The sequence below is a fragment of the Anoplolepis gracilipes genome, chromosome 3, assembly GCF_047496725.1.
Source record: "Anoplolepis gracilipes chromosome 3, ASM4749672v1, whole genome shotgun sequence".
Classification (NCBI taxonomy): domain Eukaryota; kingdom Metazoa; phylum Arthropoda; class Insecta; order Hymenoptera; family Formicidae; genus Anoplolepis; species Anoplolepis gracilipes.
The window spans coordinates 16,372,680-16,390,743 of NC_132972.1; the positions used below are offsets into that span (position 1 = coordinate 16,372,680).

The following is an 18,064-nucleotide window of genomic DNA, read 5'->3' on the forward strand; positions in this document are numbered from 1 at the left end:
ACAAGTCAAACAAAATATATTAGGCATCGTTGCTTCTTATGACTTAAACTAGGTATATCACTTATGACTACATTAAGTCCAATCAAAATCAATGATGGTAGATCAGACAACATAATATATGTCGCGTACCTCGTACGATAATTTTGTGCAAGATAAGCAAAAATCAAACAAAATTAAATTTTAAAATGCAAGTATTTTAAATTCGATCTCTTTTTACTGGACCTATAGACTTTTGAACAAAACAGCTAATTTTTTTCTCAGTGTGCTAATTATTTTCTCTTTTTTTTTCTACAAGATACTCGCTCCTAGCATTAATCTATTTTTCTCATAGAATTAATAATAATTTACATATTAAATTAATATTTACTACAATATATTATTGCAATGAGCAAACGTATTATAATGATTAAATGCATTACAATAGGATAAAATGATTATAATAGAAATGTTACATAATTGAAATATTTTTTTTTACCACCTTGGTAGATCTGGAACAGTCTAGACATATTTACAAGATATATTTCAAGATATAGTTATGCAAAATTTCTTTGACATTAAAATAGAACTTGAAAAATTATGCAATTCTATTTGTCCACAATCTTCTAAACTAAAAAGTTAGAAAAATATATAATGTAAAATAAAAATGAGAAATAAAAATAGCAGTATTATTATACTAAGAGAAAAAGAGAGAATATCACACAATAAATTCTTAGATGCATAGACTAATGCTAGTCACAATTATTTCTTGATATTATTAAAATTAATAATATATCTATGTAGTAATTATCTATGTAATTTTACTCATAGTTTGTAGTATAGAGAAAAATACACATCATAAAAGTCGATTTACACGTTAATGCAACCGACAAAGAAACTTGTAGACTATTATATTTCAGTAATGCTTGTCAGTGATATCAGATATCAATATATTTTGCATTTGTCACGCATTATTACTTCTAGTTGTAAAGAATACGACGCAAACATTGAGTAACTAAAAAATTAAAAAAGAGACAGGTCATATACATATTTAGAAAACACATGCGCGGTGGAAGATTGAAATGCGTTATGTAATACAATCTATTTTTATGCAAACGTCCTCGTCATGTATATATGTATAGATTCGTATTTCAAATTTGTGTGTGAGCTTTCTTAAAAACAAATTATTAAACTTGTTTCGTATTTGCTAAATTCTTGAGTCTATTATACATTGTCATTTTCTGAAATAATAAAGATGTCAATATATCGAGTGTAACATATTTTTTTCGACGATATAGTCGGAAAAGACGGTTGTCATTAAATAGAATACAGAAGAACGTGAAACGAAAAGATAAACGATTTCTAATTTTAGATTTCAGAAAAGACACGTTTCCTCTTTCTCTCTTCCTTCTCTTTTCAACACGATTTGACGTTTTTAATTCTCCTCTTGTTGCATTTGAAGTTCACGCAAAAGTTGCGCCCGTTGTTTTTCTAGCTCATCTTCGGAAAGTTCATGATGCTCATTATTTTCCGTGACAGATCCCTCACTGTGAACTGAAGGTCTCCTATGCTTTTCCTCTTTCCGTTTTCTTTCTGGAGAAGCTTCCTCGGAAGAAGCAAGTCTCGAATGAGAGCGCTATGGAAATGTTAAGAGAAATATGATGAAAATATGAAATTTACTTTTAACGAGTTTTAGAGTTAAATTATTAAAATACATACAGAATGACTACGACCTCTTTTCCGTTTGTTCTTCTTTCTCTTAGATTTCCTCGTTTCCGATTCGGAACTTTCGGACTTACTGGGAATACTGGGTGAACGTGACTTATGTCGCTTTCTCTTCAAACCTTTGTCACTACCTTCTGATTCCTATTAAAAAGAGATATCAGTTTTACATCATTTGCGCTCAATTAAATAGAAAACAATAAAAAACAAAAAGAAAGTGTGATGATTTAATGATACTCACACTGTGTGAACGTGATCGCGATTTACGTTTTAATTTTTTTGCCTTTTTCTTCTTGCTTCTAATGTGATGATGACTGCAACTTTCCTCAAGTTCATGCTGATATTCCTTGAATATGCGTATTCTTTCGCTTTCCAAAGTAATCGCTTTGAAATCTTGTTCTTCCTCGATTTTCGTTCTCACATCTTCCCACGTCATTTGATAATCCACGTTCAATGTCTTGAGTAAATTTTTGAAACCAGTCTCCAATTTCTTAAATTTACGCGTTTCTTCCTTAACGCGTTCCTTCTCACGCGCTTCTGCTTTTTCCAGTAACAGATTATATGTTAGTTTAACGTTACCCGCGTCTAGAGTGGCCGACTTTCGGTCTTCGCACACGACTGTGGCAAATTCTTCGAAAGTCGTATTGACTTGCACTTCAAAATTCTTGTCTTTAAGTATCTCACGAATGATCTTTTTCTCGTCATGGAATCGAGACTTTAAGTCTTCGACGTAAAATTTGAAAAGATCTAATGGGGTCGAGCCCGACTGACCAAGCATAGCCGAAAATCGAAGATCAGCGGACAACATGGGATACAACTCCACCCACAGCGACATTGACGTTAGTTTGCCTTGTTCGTGAAGTTCATCGAGTAAATACTAAACATATAAAAATTTTAATTAGATTGAAACAAAATAATTTGACCATTGCTTTTAAATGAAAAAAATTTAAACTTTGATCACTTTAGTACAACAAAGGTACTGAAAGAAATATAATAATTATAATCATGAATCGAAAATATATTTACTATAAAACCATCTCTGTTTTTCCTTTCCTGCCGTTTTCTACGTTTTTTCTCACACTCTTTTTCTTCTTCTTCGTCTTTCTCCAATTGACGAATATGATTCTCAAAGACTATCAAAGCATCTTCCTTATCCATCTCCAACAAGTCGGCATCTTCTGCAAATGCAGGATGCTGCAACAACAATGCCTGCGCTTCCTGCCACGTAGTTCTGTACGTCACCTCGGTCATGGTATCAAGAACTTGTGCCAGTCTTTTGGTATTCCTTTTCTTTAATTGTTTCGCCTCTTCTTTCTCACGTTTTGCCAGATTAAAGATGACATCCTCGTAAATGTCTCGGCGATCCGAATCTCCGACCGCCCTCCAAATCTCCAGATTACCAAACAGCTCCTCGCACTTGTAATACTTGGTTGTACTCATCATTCTATCATTTTCCAACAAAAATTGTTCCAGATCCTCTTTTGCCTTTTTCAATCTGTCAAAGAGATATTGCCTTTATTATCTGATATAATCTAATAGTTCGATAAATAAACGTTTAAAAAATTTACCTGAGTCTCTCTTGTTCGCGCTCTTCCTTTAGCTTTTGTGTCTTGTACGAATTGAAGACCTGTTTGCGTTCATTCAATTTCTTCATCTGTGGATATCTAGGATCATTCTGAATCAATTTAACCGCCTGCTCCCACGTAGCATTCGACGGAACATCCCTTTCCCTCAATAATTCTTTAAACGCCTCAATTGCTTCCTTTTTATCTTTGAATTGCATCTTTGGCTCAGGTGTGCTGGTACGACTGTCATTAGCCGAGCCCATCGCGGAATTACTATCTTCATCTGGCTTTGTAGGTGGTGTCGGGATATTAATCGCTGCAAGAGTCGCGGCCATTGCCTGCTCGATAGCAGACTTTCCACCTGGCTCTGGTGTACTAGTTTGTGATATAGTCGTAATATTCGGTGATAAGTGTTGCATGGCTGCAGGAGCTATATTGCTAAAAAACAGAACAATCGTGATAAGTATAGCAAACATTGTTAAAATAATAAATAAAATATATGTCTATATAGAATATAAATATTAAATATTGCAAATTATACATAATTTTACTCACGAATTTGTGGCGTTTGCTACAGCGGCCGCAGCGACCGCTGCAGCTTCCTCGGCCATAATTCGAGTTTTCAGCTCTTCCAATTCCGGCGGTATCGTCCACCTGGATTCCTTGGTGGTTACATTATGGTAATATATTTTGCCGTTCTCCGATTTATACTCCTTCCAAGGACACTGCGACAACATCAATTCGCTCGGGGTTTTCAATTCATCTGGTTTCTCCCACAACGATTGCTTCGTAACACTATTATAATAATAAGTTCTGCCATCCGGTGCTTTGTGTTCGCTCCAATCGGTCTTCTTTTCTGATGTGGTGACGGGCATTGTCGAGGTAGTGGAGTCGTTGGCAATTGGCGAGGGAGGAGGAATCCCTGCTGCTATCTGTGGTGATGCGGCTGTACAAAAGAAAAACATTCATATATAATAGGTTTATTATATCATGGATATTTAGCGATGGATATTAACCTATGACTCCAGCCTCTGGAGAAGGTGCAGCGGTGAGATTAAAAGTAAAACCTGGCGGAGGTATAGAAAACTGAGGTGGCATTATACCCGGAGGACCTGGCGGTAGACTAGGAGGAGGAATGAAGGGTGCCGTAGGCATAATGGGTGGCACAAAGCTAGATGCGATATTTGACGTTGCCGATGAGAATCCAGGTACGGCGGGTGGTGGAATACCGTCGTTGGAACCCTGGTAATTTTTGGAACGTATATGTCAGTCAAATATAAGCACAAAAATAAAAAAAAATGTGGTTAGAACAGGTTGTAAACTCAACTTGCTCTAATAATTATTATTACTTATTATTATAAGTAAATTATTATTATCGTCATTCTTATAATTATTGTGTGTTACATTAAAAAAAACCACTTCAAGCAGAAAAAATTAATCTTCAAACTTAACATCACATATCTCAGAGAAAGATTAGCAGTTATTTATTTATCACTTATTTATCATAATTTACATGCCATTTTTATAAAGAGATCGCCCCGAGTAGGATTCTGCAAAACAGAATTTGCAATTGTCTGCACAATCAGAGCATTGATAAAGAATTTAACGTCCGTAAACAAAACTTCACTGTACGTTCATAATTCATAACCTGAATTTAAATGATCAGTAGGGTCAGTAGTCAGTATCAGTGATCATATTCATTCACGCATGCGCGTACGATAGTGCTGTCATCTAACTGTCAAACTTGATATTAAGTAATCATGCGCGGTAAATGGTAAAGAATTATTTTAATTTAGTTAAATTTTTTATTTTAGAAATCGATGTTATGTAAATACTAATAAATCACCTACATTTTTATTACACAATATTTGGAAATAATATATTTAATTTATATCGAGAATAAATGTATGGTTGGAAATATCAATGGATATTATAAATTAAAACTTGTATAACTTGTAGATGTTATAATTCTTGATTAAATGTAACATAATTATTATCTGTGTAATGAATACTCAATAATAGAAGAACAATACAAAGGTATCCCTTGTAAAGTCTGAGAGTTCGCATTGTCGATTTGTACAACAACATAATCACCAGGCTGTATCTTCCTTGTTGTGGCTGAATGTCGATTAATTCGAGTAACTGTAGATTGCAATATAACTCTTATGTTGCCATCGTTTCTACTTTGTAGGCATTCACTAGATCTTTTGCTTGGCTATCGATAAAAAATACATTTAAAAAATTATTAGTTTTATATACAATTAAATACTTAAAAAAATGCTAATTATATATATTTACCCATAAAAACCAATAAAAAAATATTAAACATTTAAGTTTGATATCTTTATAAAATATAAAATTGGAAAAACCAAAGGAAAGAGGAAAAAGAAAGAAAAAGGAAATAAGCTGAGCTGCTGTTATACTTTTTAATATGTACATAATAATCAAATTGATGAGATACTTACGCCCTCCACGAGAACGAGTTGATGCTGTCCTATTTGTGCTTTGTTTAATTTGTCTACTTCCTTTCTGTATAATGTAATCATACGATTCAGACGCTCCATTTTTACATGCGATTCAACGTCATCTTTGTATCGTCGATGTGCCGTAGTTTTCTGTAAAAAAATAATAGTTTTCCTTATATTTTATAAAATTAATTTTTTTACTTTAATTATTCGAATAATACAATATAAAGACTATACCTCGCGCATGCTGTAAGCGAATAAGAAGGCACTATTGTATTTTACTTCGTCTATTAACGATAACGTATCCTGAAACTCTTCTTCGGTCTCGCCGCAGAATCCGGCGATAAAATCACTGGAGAAGTATATATTTGGTAGAATATTACGTATATGGTACACCAAGGCTAGGTATGCTTCCCTAGTGTATCCTCTTCGCATTCTGTCTAAAACTGCAGAATTACCACTTTGAGCGGGTAAGTGAATCTGCTTACATATGTTCGGTCGTTCAGCTATCAAGTGTAACACTTCGTCGGGAAAATCTTTGGGATGAGGCGATGTAAATCTAGAAATCATCATATTGTTAGCAAAATGCAAATATATATTGAGATAATTTTTCTTCTCTTTCAGATACCTTATTCTTATTTCCGGATTAATCAAAGAGACTTTATCTAGAAGATCACTGAATCTTAAGCCACCCTTTTTATTCTTATAGACCGTTTTGAAACCTTTAGCGAGATGAGTTTCTGTATCAGCAGGTACAACAAATTCTGATTGTGACAAATCTCTATAACTATTTACATTTTGTCCAAGGAGGGTTATTTCTTTTACACCTTGATCCGATAACTGTCGAACTTCGTCGAGTATACTATCAACCGGCCGAGATCTCTCTCTTCCTCTTGTAAATGGCACGATACAGTAAGTACACATGTTATCACAACCTCTCATTATAGAACTGCAAAATCACAAAATGTAATAATAAAAATGTAATATAAATATCATAGTAGATTATATATATAGAATTTATATATAAAATTAATAAGCTAAAAATCTGTTGAAGGTACAATAAAAATATATACCCATGCGCACATGTATATTACATTTCTAAAGATACTAATATTTTTTTGTTAAATATGTATATTATATTTATACATTACACATATGCTCCCACAGAATCTTGATTGAGTCTAACTGGGGTGACATCCGCATATGTTTCATCAAATGATAATACAACATTAACAGCTGTTTCATTATCTGTTACTGACAGAAGTCTTGGTAGATCCTTGTAACTGTCAGGGCCTGCTATTACATCTACAAGTTTACCTCTGTCTAATATTTTAGTCTTTAAGCGTTCAGCCATACATCCTAAAAAAATTTATTTCTATTCAAAAACATTGATGAGACTTCTCCAACTTAATATTATTAAAGCTTAATAAAAAATTTACCTAAAAGTCCAATCTTCATAGATGATATAGACTGTCTCCTCTTCTTGTTTCTTATGCCGTTTAATTCCTCCAATTTGTTCCATACTTTTTGCTCAGCATTATCTCTGATGGAACAGGTAACAAGCAATATGATATCCGCGTCATCTATGCTTTGGGTGTGTTTGTAACCATGAGATTTCAATATCGACCATATTATATCAGTGTCATTTATATTCATTTGGCAGCCGTAAATTTCAAAGTACACTAGCATAAGAAAGAAAATAACAATAATAACTTTGCAATAGACAAAACTAAATGATAAAGTTTACAGTAAAAAAAATTTGAAAAACCTTTTTGATTTTCACCACGAATATTCTGCAAGTATGGAACAGGTTCTTCATTGGGGATATCAATAATAGATGAGCCTAAAAAATCTCTTAAAGAAGGTCCATCTCTAATATTTTTCATTGATCCTTGCTTAATGAAAGCCTCCTTGTTTGCATTTATATCAATCGCAGATGCATGTGAGAACACAGAAGTTCCATGAATCGCACGTCGCATCCGAAAACAATGAGAATTTGTATATTTTTGTAATGTAAAGTATTTGCTGATGCAGTTGCCATAATGTATTCCTCTCGACATATCCGAGTTTGATGATTCTAAAAAAAAAAACAAACTTAAGATTAAAAATAAATAACAAAAATAGAAATTTAGAAATCACATATATCGAAAGATCTCAGCGAATATGTCAAATGTATTTGATAAATACTCAAGTATTAATTTCCAATATTTGTTATTAATACGCGTTAATCTCTCCTCGTGACAATTCGTTCAACTTTGGCAAACGAGCAACTCGATAGGTTAGGAAAATCACAGCATAAGGTACTTAAGTATATGTATCTTATACAGTATTCGGTAACTGTAATTACATTTCTTGTTTTTATTATTCTATTCACTCAAATATATATATATATATATATATATATTTTTTTTTTTTTTTTTTTTTTTTAGAACGAAATCTACTTTTGATGAAAAAAATGTACGACAGATATAAGATGTTTCTGTCAATTTGTTTATTCATTTTGAGAGACTTATTTATTGTTTTACCTAAAATATAAACGTAAAAACGGGACAGTCGTTTCAATATGAATTTCGTCTATAATAATTACAATAATATATATAAACTAATACACGCACTTATATACAATTTCGTATATACAACAATGCAAATATCACTATCACTATCACTATCAATTATAGATATTGTGAAAAAATAGTAATTAACATTTATGTAGTAATAAATATTCTAAATAAAAAGAGAGAGAGATATATATATATATATGTATATAATACAGAGTTCTTATTTCCATCTACTATTGTATAAAATTAGAATAGCCGATATCTGATTTAAAAGAATGAGCTTATATTTCTGTTTTTCTCTTGTCACTTTTTTTCTCATTCTGTATTTTTGTAGATTCTAACGAGAAAGCATGCAATTCAATTTAAATTTTGTTTTCATCTAATTATTGTAAAAAAAAATTCTATAGGTAGTAAAACAATTTCCAGTAATTTGGCAATACAGATTCTATCGGCACATTGTAATGGATTAGCATGAGTTGCATCTACATCAAGCTTTATTGACATAATTGCACGAATTTTTGCATTTATACAAAATTATACATCCGTGATATATAATTTTGTCACTTTTCTGCTGACAAAGGTTACGATAGATGCTTTATAAACTGAGCTTTTTGACAAACTCAGTTCTTTGGGATCATATTGCAATTACTTTTGTTGAAATATTTGGGACAGTGAATTCTACATAAATGTTACAGTTTAGAACAGTCATAAAAGTGTGCAGAAACACAATCTTGCTTTGGTAGAACATTGTGTGTATCATATTATTTTCTATAGTTCCTAATTAAGTTAATAAAAAAATTATTTCATTTAATTCACTTTATACAATACAATAATAAATAACCTTAATATAATAATAATGCACAGCTAAAAGCTGTAACAAAAAAGGTTGTAATTGAGGTACTTGGAACTCTTTCATACATTTTCCTTAATTATCCATTAATTCTTTTACATACAATCGCACTTAGTGTCATATCAATAATTATGTTCAATCATTTCCTACTAATTTCTTTTTGGAGCAAATAAGCGTCTAGCATCATTGTCTTTGTGTGACTCAGCTAAGCTCCATTATAAAATAATTACAAAGTAATTTACGAAATATTTAACAAATTTTCAACTAATAAATACAATTTTGTATGCATAATTTCCTAAAGAGTATTATGAAAAATTATATTTGACATTAGCAAGTTTAATTACAAGAAAACTTGTGGTTGATTATCTCACTTGAAATATTAATAAGTCTCAAAAAAGTTAAGAAAAAAAAACCATTATCTTTTTTGTAACAATGATACAGAGTTTTTAAAGACTATATATAAAGTTAAAATTTCTACAATAATTTATATTCATATATAATGATATGTTTTCAAATTTGTCCTAATTTTCACTTTAGATGTTCTTTTTTTTATGAAAAGAGTAGAATGTTAATGATACTTAATAATATTCTATGACATAAGCATGACTATAATATAAAAATCACAGGTAGATGATAAGTAAGATAATCATCCTAATTTGTGTTATACTCTATGTGATATTTGGTCGAATTATTTTTGACAAATCATTAATCAATTTTGACATTTATAACTAGCAGTGATATAAATAAGATAGTTATCGCGCTATTAACATGCATTCCTTCAACCCACATGTGTGTATCAAAGAAGTAACTTTTTTTTAAAGAATAATATTGCTTCAAATTGGTGCTGCGTGTTGCATATACACTTAAGGATTTGAGGATACAATTTATTTTGCATTATGTGTGTTATTTCAGATATATATTGCAGTTTTGATTCTATTATACTATATATTTGTTTAAATTTATACACAATTAGAGCAGAATTCTCATTTTGAAGTGGCATCACAGTGTGTTGCAACAATATGGCTACTGTTCAATGTCTCTTACACAAATTTATTATATATTTTATTGATCACACACACACATAGACACATACTCGCACGCACATGCACACATTTCTCTCTCTTTCAAAAATTAAATATGTTGTATAAGAAGCATTGAAATTAGCCATGTTATATAACACTATGATACTATATTATTTTGCATTAAATACAAAAACGAAAAATCCATTATCTTGTGCAAATTGTCTATTATATTACACAGAATCTGTTATATAATAGACAACTTGCATACAATAGTAGAGAAATTTATAATTTTTCGTTCTCTCTTTTCCTGATATACACATATATTTTAAATAAAAGATGCATTTTTTAAATTTTATATAATTATATGCAAAAAAAAAATATTAAAGACTTTGGAGACATAGTGGGTTGAATATAAATACACTATATCAATTTCAAATAGCATCAGGCACTGTCAACCCTTTGTAGAAAATTTCACAATAAATTCAAGTTTGTATTTAATGTCTCATTTAAATATTATTTGGTATGATTCTATTTACGACTCGTCTTGTAATATAAAAGCTAATATTATAATTCATGAAAGAAAAACCTGCTACAATTAAGAATTTATATTTTTATGATATTCTAATTCCATTAATTATAATGATAAAATACATAATAAATTCTTTTACAGTAGAATGAAGATCTCTACAATTTCTTTCTTTGTGTACAACAAAAGATATGTCCTCATCTTTTATATATAAAAAAAACATGAACACGTACAATTCTTGCATATAATGAGTTTGTTTTTTATTCCTGCACTAGACTAAACTGGCTGCACTAGTTCAAAGCTTATCTTTCTTCGTCCAATGTGGAAAGAAAAAGATAAACTCTGAACAAATGCAGCCAGTTCAATCCAGTGCAGGAATAAAAAAACCCAATGTTATGTTGCATATATGTCATCAATAAAAAGTCAGATCGTAATTTGCTTTTATAATATTAACAAAGTACACAACAGAATTTACAGGCAATTTGGTACAGTGTTAAACTATGGCATTTTATTAAACTTAATAATGTAGATCACAAATGTGTGTGTATGATGTATATAGATAGATAAATATAATAGAGGAAATATAATTAAGATATTCATAATTAAGAATATTCGTAAGAGTATAAATACATTTTGTCCTAAATTTGATATAGACGCTGAGGAATGGGCAGCTGGTAGAATTATGCTCATTTGATTGCACTTGTACTTCGAGGAAACTTTATATATGAAAATTTGCATTTACAAAGAATCAATATCGTATTATTCTTATAATTTTGTCTCACATATATACAACTATTGTCTTGTATGCCAGCATGCAAGACATATTTGTAATACAAGTGTCAAGTGAGGTATCAAAAACTGAGAAAAAAAATACATCTTAATAGACGATGAAAGAAAATGTGCAAACATATTTACATGTAACGATATAGAAACGCGTACATATATTCGTATAAAGGATAAAAACTTCAACATATGTGTGTTGCATGAATATAAAATATACAGATATATATATATAACGCAATTGAATTCTACATACAATATTTTCAAATTTTCCGAAACAATTAAAATTTTGGATTTTTTTACGAGTAATATTTAACCTTTTCTTTTGGAGTAAGATTTAAAACAGTCAAGTTTTGAAAACAAAATGATTATTTGAGAAATATTAATAGAGTATACATGAAAGAATATTGCTCCATAAAATCGTTCTTCTAATCTTTATATTCTATGAATAAATTATTGCTTTAATTCATGCTCCCTATTATACGACACTCGAAACTTCTACCAACTGATCACTCGCAAAGCTTAAAAATAAAACATAAAAGTGCCTTACTTAGTGGTTGACACTGAGAATGCTATTGAAATTTGCTAAGACTTCAAGATTGTGCAGGTCTTCCCAGTGAGTATCAAAAGTAGTCCTTATTTTCGAAAGTTCAAGATCGCTACTAAAACCTCTGACAAATTTGCTCAAGAGTTCTTTCACAATCTACTTCACTATTAAGATAATGCCCTGATTATGCATATATCTTAACAACTTATCTTCGTGGCACCATTGTGATTTAACTTATGATTTATAGCGCAACCGTCCTCTTGAATAGTTTTAAGATACTCTTCTAACAGCGACGCCAAATTACGTCGTTTAAAGCGTAATGATTCCTTCACTATGTCTTTCACAAATGCAAGCCGTATATCTAGGGTTCCCTGAATTTGATGTAGATGTGAAAACAGCGTTGCATAATCTGAAACGAAATAAATGGATCATTAATGTTTGTTAATGTCGTTACGAGAAATATATTCAGTAATAAATAAATTCGCGCGTCAATCGTTAATAATTATGTTAATGTCATTTTTCAATGAGACTTACTTGTTCCTCTTCTCCGCACTTCCTTGTAAACGAGTTCCCGAATATTCAAATTGTGCCGCCTGATGTCCTCCAACTCCTTTTTTGTTAACTTTTTCTCTTTTTCAGGCTTCAACTCGCGTTTCTCTTCCACGTGATTCGACAATCTCTCCTCAATACCACTGTCAACAACTCGCGCACTATTCTCGATACAATCATTAACGGGTAACCGGCTGCACTCATTCCTCACATTATCTGTTCGTTCACTTTTAACTTCACCCTTCGATATCGATAATGTGTCAATATTGTTGACTATCGGTGTCAAAACCGGCGGCGTGTCCATATGATTGTTAATATGCTCCACCGGAATTGGCTCGAATACCGGTATGGCCGGCGGCATTTCCGCGAGTCCATTTACCAACTTCTCTGATACGCTCGGACACGGTACTGATGACACGTGACTTGGCAATGTATTGGGCAGACTAGTCAAAGTCGGCGGAGTGTTCATATCAGCAACTGGTACCGCTGTTGCTTGGTTCTTTACATCCTCCATCACCCACGGGATCGGCGAACTTGGAGGGGTGTTGGCAGGTGATGAGTACGAGGGTCGTCGTACTATCACATCTTTCGGTATGGGCCCAGGTTTTCTCTTGTTAGGTGGTGGTCTTGGCGAAGATGAGCCTCCACCATCTGATTGTGATAAGGTGCGCTTGAGACCGCTTTTCGATGTAGAAGACGTTGCGCCAACAATGTCGATATCCGCCTCATCTACCATCATTCTCTTGTCTATCTTAAATGGGTTGCCTATGATTGAGATATAACACATGTATAACACAATATAATTTCTATAGTGTACACACATATGCACACACAACACAGATGCATACACACAGATAATTTATACAGTATAAATTGTCTTTCCGTTATGCACCGTAGAAAAGTTATATAAGTTATTCTTGCAAGATTTAAATAATTACCAAACATATGCTGTCTCACTGGCACACTTTCGATTTCCCTTAACGGTGGAGTCATGCGTTTTAAATATTCTTGATAATTTCCCATTTGGGCTAAAGGCATCGAGTGAACGTAGTCGTCATCGAGCAATTTTGTGTGCAGTAAACCAGGTTGTAAAAAATTTGCACGCATTCTCATGACTTGATCGAGCAGGGATTTTCTCGGGACATCAAAGGCATTTCTGTAACTGTGCGCGCCACGTTGTTGTTGCTGATTTTTCACTAATCCAACTACAAAACCTCCAAACTCGTTTAATTGATCACGAAGACCTGTGAATTTGTCTTGTAATAAAGGATGGGACACCTGCACAAAGTATACAATTTTTTATACACAGTTCAATTAATTATGAATTATAGGATATCAGAGCGGATTTTCTTAATGTGTTAAATCTTACGAGATCTTTCTTCAGTGGTGTTCTCGGTATTACTCTCACTCCTTCCGTCACCGCACTTGTGGTACAGTTGGATAAATTTTTCGTAAGATTCGAAGCTGCAACCTGTTTAGAAATGACTTCGCTACAGAGTCGATCGAATTCTAACTTTGCCAAGTTTTTCAGTCGTTTCAGATAAGTTAAAACACTATATGATAAAGAAGTATCCATAGTATCCGGTAACAATGTTTGTGCTAAAGGCGCGGACGCACCCATTCTAGTTAAAGCTCTTCTCAATGACTGTAATAGAGAGAAACGTTTTGATAAAAGTGAATATAAATACTAATACATAATTATACATTCAAAAAATATATAATATAATGAGACTTACAACAGCATAATAAGTAGGCATGGTCCTTACGTAACTCTGAAATTGTGCTCTCCATTCGGGAGTCGGTTTTTGTCTATGCACTTTGAAGAGTTCCTCCAATAGAGGTAACAACACAGGATAATTATAAGGCATAACGAAAAGATTTACGCAAGTTAAGTTTGTACTCGCTTTCAAGTATCCGAACGGATGGCCTACTTCGCTCGATTTATACGAATTGGCGACAAACACTTGCCAACATGTTGTCGGTTGCTTTCGCGCCAGGATGTACTGAGTCAGGGGACTCGGTTCCAGCTCGTATTTGTCGAATGGTAGATTCTCGATTACCATCGGTTCCTGACTGGTACATGTGAATTTCACATTTGGATGTGCCGATCTTGGCGGTAACGAGCTGGCATTGAGATCTGGCCAAAAGCTTTCAGGAATCGGCCAGAATCCGACTGCGAAACCTTTCTGCGCCGATCGCGGAACATAAATCAAACGTCTACAGGAATACCAAGCCGTATTGCCTGGCGCTAGTGCGTTTGGATATTGAGCACGTGGTCCTGCGTTACCATCGTCCTCGTTCTCCTCTTCGTCCTGATGTTGCGGCGCGTCGTTAGTCAACGGCGGCGGATCAGGACCGATTTTTTCGAAATTTATCACCACGCCCGATTGAACCTTTTGTACAAGAGAATCTATGCATTGTATCATCATTCTGAACGATGTGATGCAATACGAACGACCTGTAACATTAAAATACATGATAATTAAATTATAGTTCTTATCTTTACAATATAGATCAAGTTGCAAATGTTCTGAAGAAATTTAAATTATTACTTGCTATTCTATTCAGAACGGATTCTATTAATATAACTGATTACAATTCTTGCTGTATTTTTTAAAATTCTATCATCTGAAGCAGATAATATTATTGAATTTTTTAAAATACTGTCTAGTCAATTTATTGTATCTTTTGGTCATTTAAATTGACCAAAGCAGTACGTCAGAGTTCAAGATAAAATTTCAAATTGCATCTTCTTTACCTCCAGTTACTTCGCACATCGCATCAATCGGTGACGCGTCACTCGGCACCAAGCCTATGTCTCGTTCAACAGCTGGTGTTCCTGATAAACGTAATACCAAAGAAAACAATCTTTGGTCCCATCTGAATGGTTCCTTTGTTAATTCAGATCCAGGTATCGGGGAATGCATGGGCAATGTAAACTGTAAAAAAGTCCATTTATTTTTATATAGCAAAATAATCATATTTGATATAATTGTACACGTAAAGATTGTTGCAAAAAATTACATCTTGGTGCACTGGAGGTACACCATTGATTGTGTACTTTCCTCCATCTGTTATAATAACTATAACAGATGGTTCTAAGTAAAATGGACATCTTCCTTGGCCATATGTATCTATTCCGGTTTGCATGCGATTTATATTCAATACATCCAAGGCATGTTTCAAAGCAGCACCTAACGTCGTTAAACCGATACATTGTAAATTTTTAAGTTCATTCATAAAGGTTGCCAAGTTTTCCTTCCATCCTGCCTGAAAGCATTATTCCGAAAATATTATATAGTTTTCTTAATTTCTAAAACAAGATTTTTTTTTTTCCATGTATCATTATGTTCATAAAATAGATATGAATAATAAAATATAAAGGATGAGAAACTATGATCAGAACTATCTCTCTTGTATAAGAAATATATGAAACAAAGTTTAATGATTTTAAATGTATACTTAAATGTTATATACCTCTCTCACAAATTTAGATTAAATAGATCTGCATTTAAAAAATTTTCTAAATAAGAAATATCAATAATTTTAACAATTTGAAAAAAAAATAAATAAATTCAATTGATCCTTCAGGCTGTTTAATTATATTCTATCTTTCTATTAAATCTTTTAATTCAAAGAGAAATGTTGAAAATGTTCTGTTTCTTTAGCAGTTCATCTTATATATTTTTATACCATATTTTGAAGGAGACTCATGTATGCGTTTAAACATATAGAATTTAAAAGAATGAAAAGACGAAATGCGTAATTGCAAAATAAGGATTAAAATAAGCAGAATATGAGTTTGAATTTCTTCAAATTAGCATGCAGAATTTGCGGTCTAGGAGGGTGCCAGAGGTATCTTTGCTTTCGGATTTCGTTTTTTTTTTTTTTTTTTTTTTCCAGCCATTGCGTCTTCAATAACGCGCGTCGTCCCGTAGCTGAACGTACTCTGTTGCCTGCTGCCTGTCCGTGTCTGCCGCGTATTAATTATTCGGCGCCATTAATCGAACCTAACCCAACTCGAGAAAAGTCCGCGACTCGAGAGAGAGAAAGAAAGAGAGAGGAGGGAGGAAGGGAGAGGGGGAGAGAAAGAGAGAGACAGAGAAGAAAGGAAGGGAGAACACGAACGCTTCCCGGGGAGCATCCTCGCGCGACACAGGTCGTGTTGGCGACAACACATCGAACAGCGATGAGAAAAGAAATATGTAGTATAAAAAGTAGGAAAAGTAGAAACGAAAAGGGAAAGGAAAAATTTACCTTGATGTTCTGCGGTGGCTCCTCGGAGGTCAACAGCATATAACGATCCCCGCGGCTCTCCGGCGATCTCTGTCGAACCTAGAACAGGATTTTTCACTTTTACACACGCCTTTTTCACGCACGGAAGATACAATACGTCGTATACAGTCCGCATCTCGCCCTCCTCGTCGTCGAGAAGGCTACGTGCCTGACGAACGAGAATAAGAGAGAAAGAGAGAAAGAGAGAAAGAGATCAACATACGACCTTTCTTTCCTTCTCTCTCTCTCTCCCACCCTCTCATAGCACCATCACGACGACGAGGGCGACGAGGACGGCGACGCGGCGCGGCGCGTAAAAGCTGTCCGCACTCGAAGCGTACCTTCACGAAAGTCTCCACGGCGCTCTTGGCTACGTCCAAAAGCGTGGGTCGTCCGCCCAGATATGCCCTCTGATTCATAGAGGCCGACGTGTCGATCAGAAAGACTATTATGGTCATCTTCGGGGAAACAACAGCGACGGCGGCGGCGACGACGGCGACGACGACGACGACGACGACGACGACGACGACGACGACGCGCGCGCGCGCGTCGTAGCGTGCTCGTTTATCAACTGGCGGGTACCGAAACACGACTCCCGTCGTGCTGGCCGGTCGGAAACTAGCTAGTTAGATGCCCTACGACGACGACGACAATGACGGCGGCGGCAGCGGCGGCGGCGGCGGCGACGACGACGACGACGACGACGACGGCAGCGGCGTGGCGCATAGCTGCCGCGACCATTGAACGGCTCCCCGAATACAGTCTCTGAAAAACTTCTCTTTTATCGTAACGGCGCTCGCTTGGTCCGTTTCTCCCTCTCTCTCTCTTTCGTTTCGTAGCGCCCGTGTGTGTGTGTTTGTGTGTGTAACTAATACGTATGTGTCAAGAGTGTGCGGTTTACAGTACGATTTTCCCTGTATACGTGTCCCCCTCCTCTCAGCTACCGTCCGTCTGTCTTTCTCCTTCTTTCGTCATTTCTCCCTCCCGTTCTCTCTTCTTTCTCTCTCCCTTTCGCTATAGATATATATCTCGGCAAATCTAACCTATCTCGCTCGTTCTAATCAACCATCTTCGTTTCTCTTGCTCACGCACGTAGCGCCATCTCAGTCGAGTTAAACCTAACGATATGGAGCGTGCCACGTGATTGCGTCCAATACACCGTCATTGGTCCCCCACCATATCGAAGGCCCTCTACTCGCGTCTGGTATCTGCAGCTTCGTGCACTCTGG

General features: G+C 34.3%; 3 protein-coding genes across 5 annotated transcripts; all 3 read right to left on the reverse strand.

Annotated features, from left to right (window-relative positions):
* Positions 1-873: 873 nt before the first annotated feature.
* Prp40 (pre-mRNA processing factor 40) lies at positions 874-5,028 on the reverse strand. Of its 2 annotated transcripts, XM_072889028.1 has the most exons (8): positions 4,781-4,948; positions 4,280-4,505; positions 3,819-4,209; positions 3,267-3,701; positions 2,725-3,193; positions 1,940-2,575; positions 1,696-1,842; positions 874-1,612 (listed from the first exon to the last, which is right to left on the reverse strand). In XM_072889028.1, the coding sequence occupies exons 1-8, from the start codon at positions 4,781-4,783 to the stop codon at positions 1,412-1,414; spliced, it is 2,508 nt and encodes an 835-aa protein (XP_072745129.1). In that variant the 5' UTR covers positions 4,784-4,948; the 3' UTR covers positions 874-1,411. The 2 variants fall into 2 exon arrangements, with proteins under 2 accessions (XP_072745129.1, XP_072745130.1); XM_072889029.1 differs by lacking the exon at positions 4,280-4,505 and having other exon boundaries at positions 4,781-5,028.
* A 184-nt stretch (positions 5,029-5,212) lies between these two features.
* LOC140664184 (mitochondrial tRNA methylthiotransferase CDK5RAP1) lies at positions 5,213-8,397 on the reverse strand. 2 transcript variants are annotated; one of them, XM_072889045.1, is made up of 8 exons: positions 8,254-8,397; positions 7,497-7,805; positions 7,168-7,410; positions 6,880-7,087; positions 6,357-6,677; positions 5,966-6,287; positions 5,729-5,878; positions 5,213-5,478 (listed from the first exon to the last, which is right to left on the reverse strand). In XM_072889045.1, exons 2-8 carry the CDS (start codon positions 7,786-7,788, stop codon positions 5,257-5,259), a joined length of 1,758 nt encoding a protein of 585 aa, XP_072745146.1. In that variant the 5' UTR covers positions 7,789-7,805; positions 8,254-8,397; the 3' UTR covers positions 5,213-5,256. The 2 variants fall into 2 exon arrangements, with proteins under 2 accessions (XP_072745146.1, XP_072745145.1); XM_072889044.1 differs by lacking the exon at positions 8,254-8,397 and adding an exon at positions 7,916-8,074.
* A 674-nt stretch (positions 8,398-9,071) lies between these two features.
* On the reverse strand, positions 9,072-17,680 carry Ints6 (integrator complex subunit 6). The gene is made up of 9 exons (XM_072889026.1): positions 17,177-17,680; positions 16,818-16,895; positions 15,585-15,830; positions 15,319-15,499; positions 14,297-15,018; positions 13,930-14,205; positions 13,499-13,838; positions 12,546-13,325; positions 9,072-12,420 (listed from the first exon to the last, which is right to left on the reverse strand). The coding sequence occupies exons 1-9, from the start codon at positions 17,291-17,293 to the stop codon at positions 12,209-12,211; spliced, it is 2,952 nt and encodes a 983-aa protein (XP_072745127.1). The 5' UTR covers positions 17,294-17,680; the 3' UTR covers positions 9,072-12,208.
* Positions 17,681-18,064: the final 384 nt, after the last annotated feature.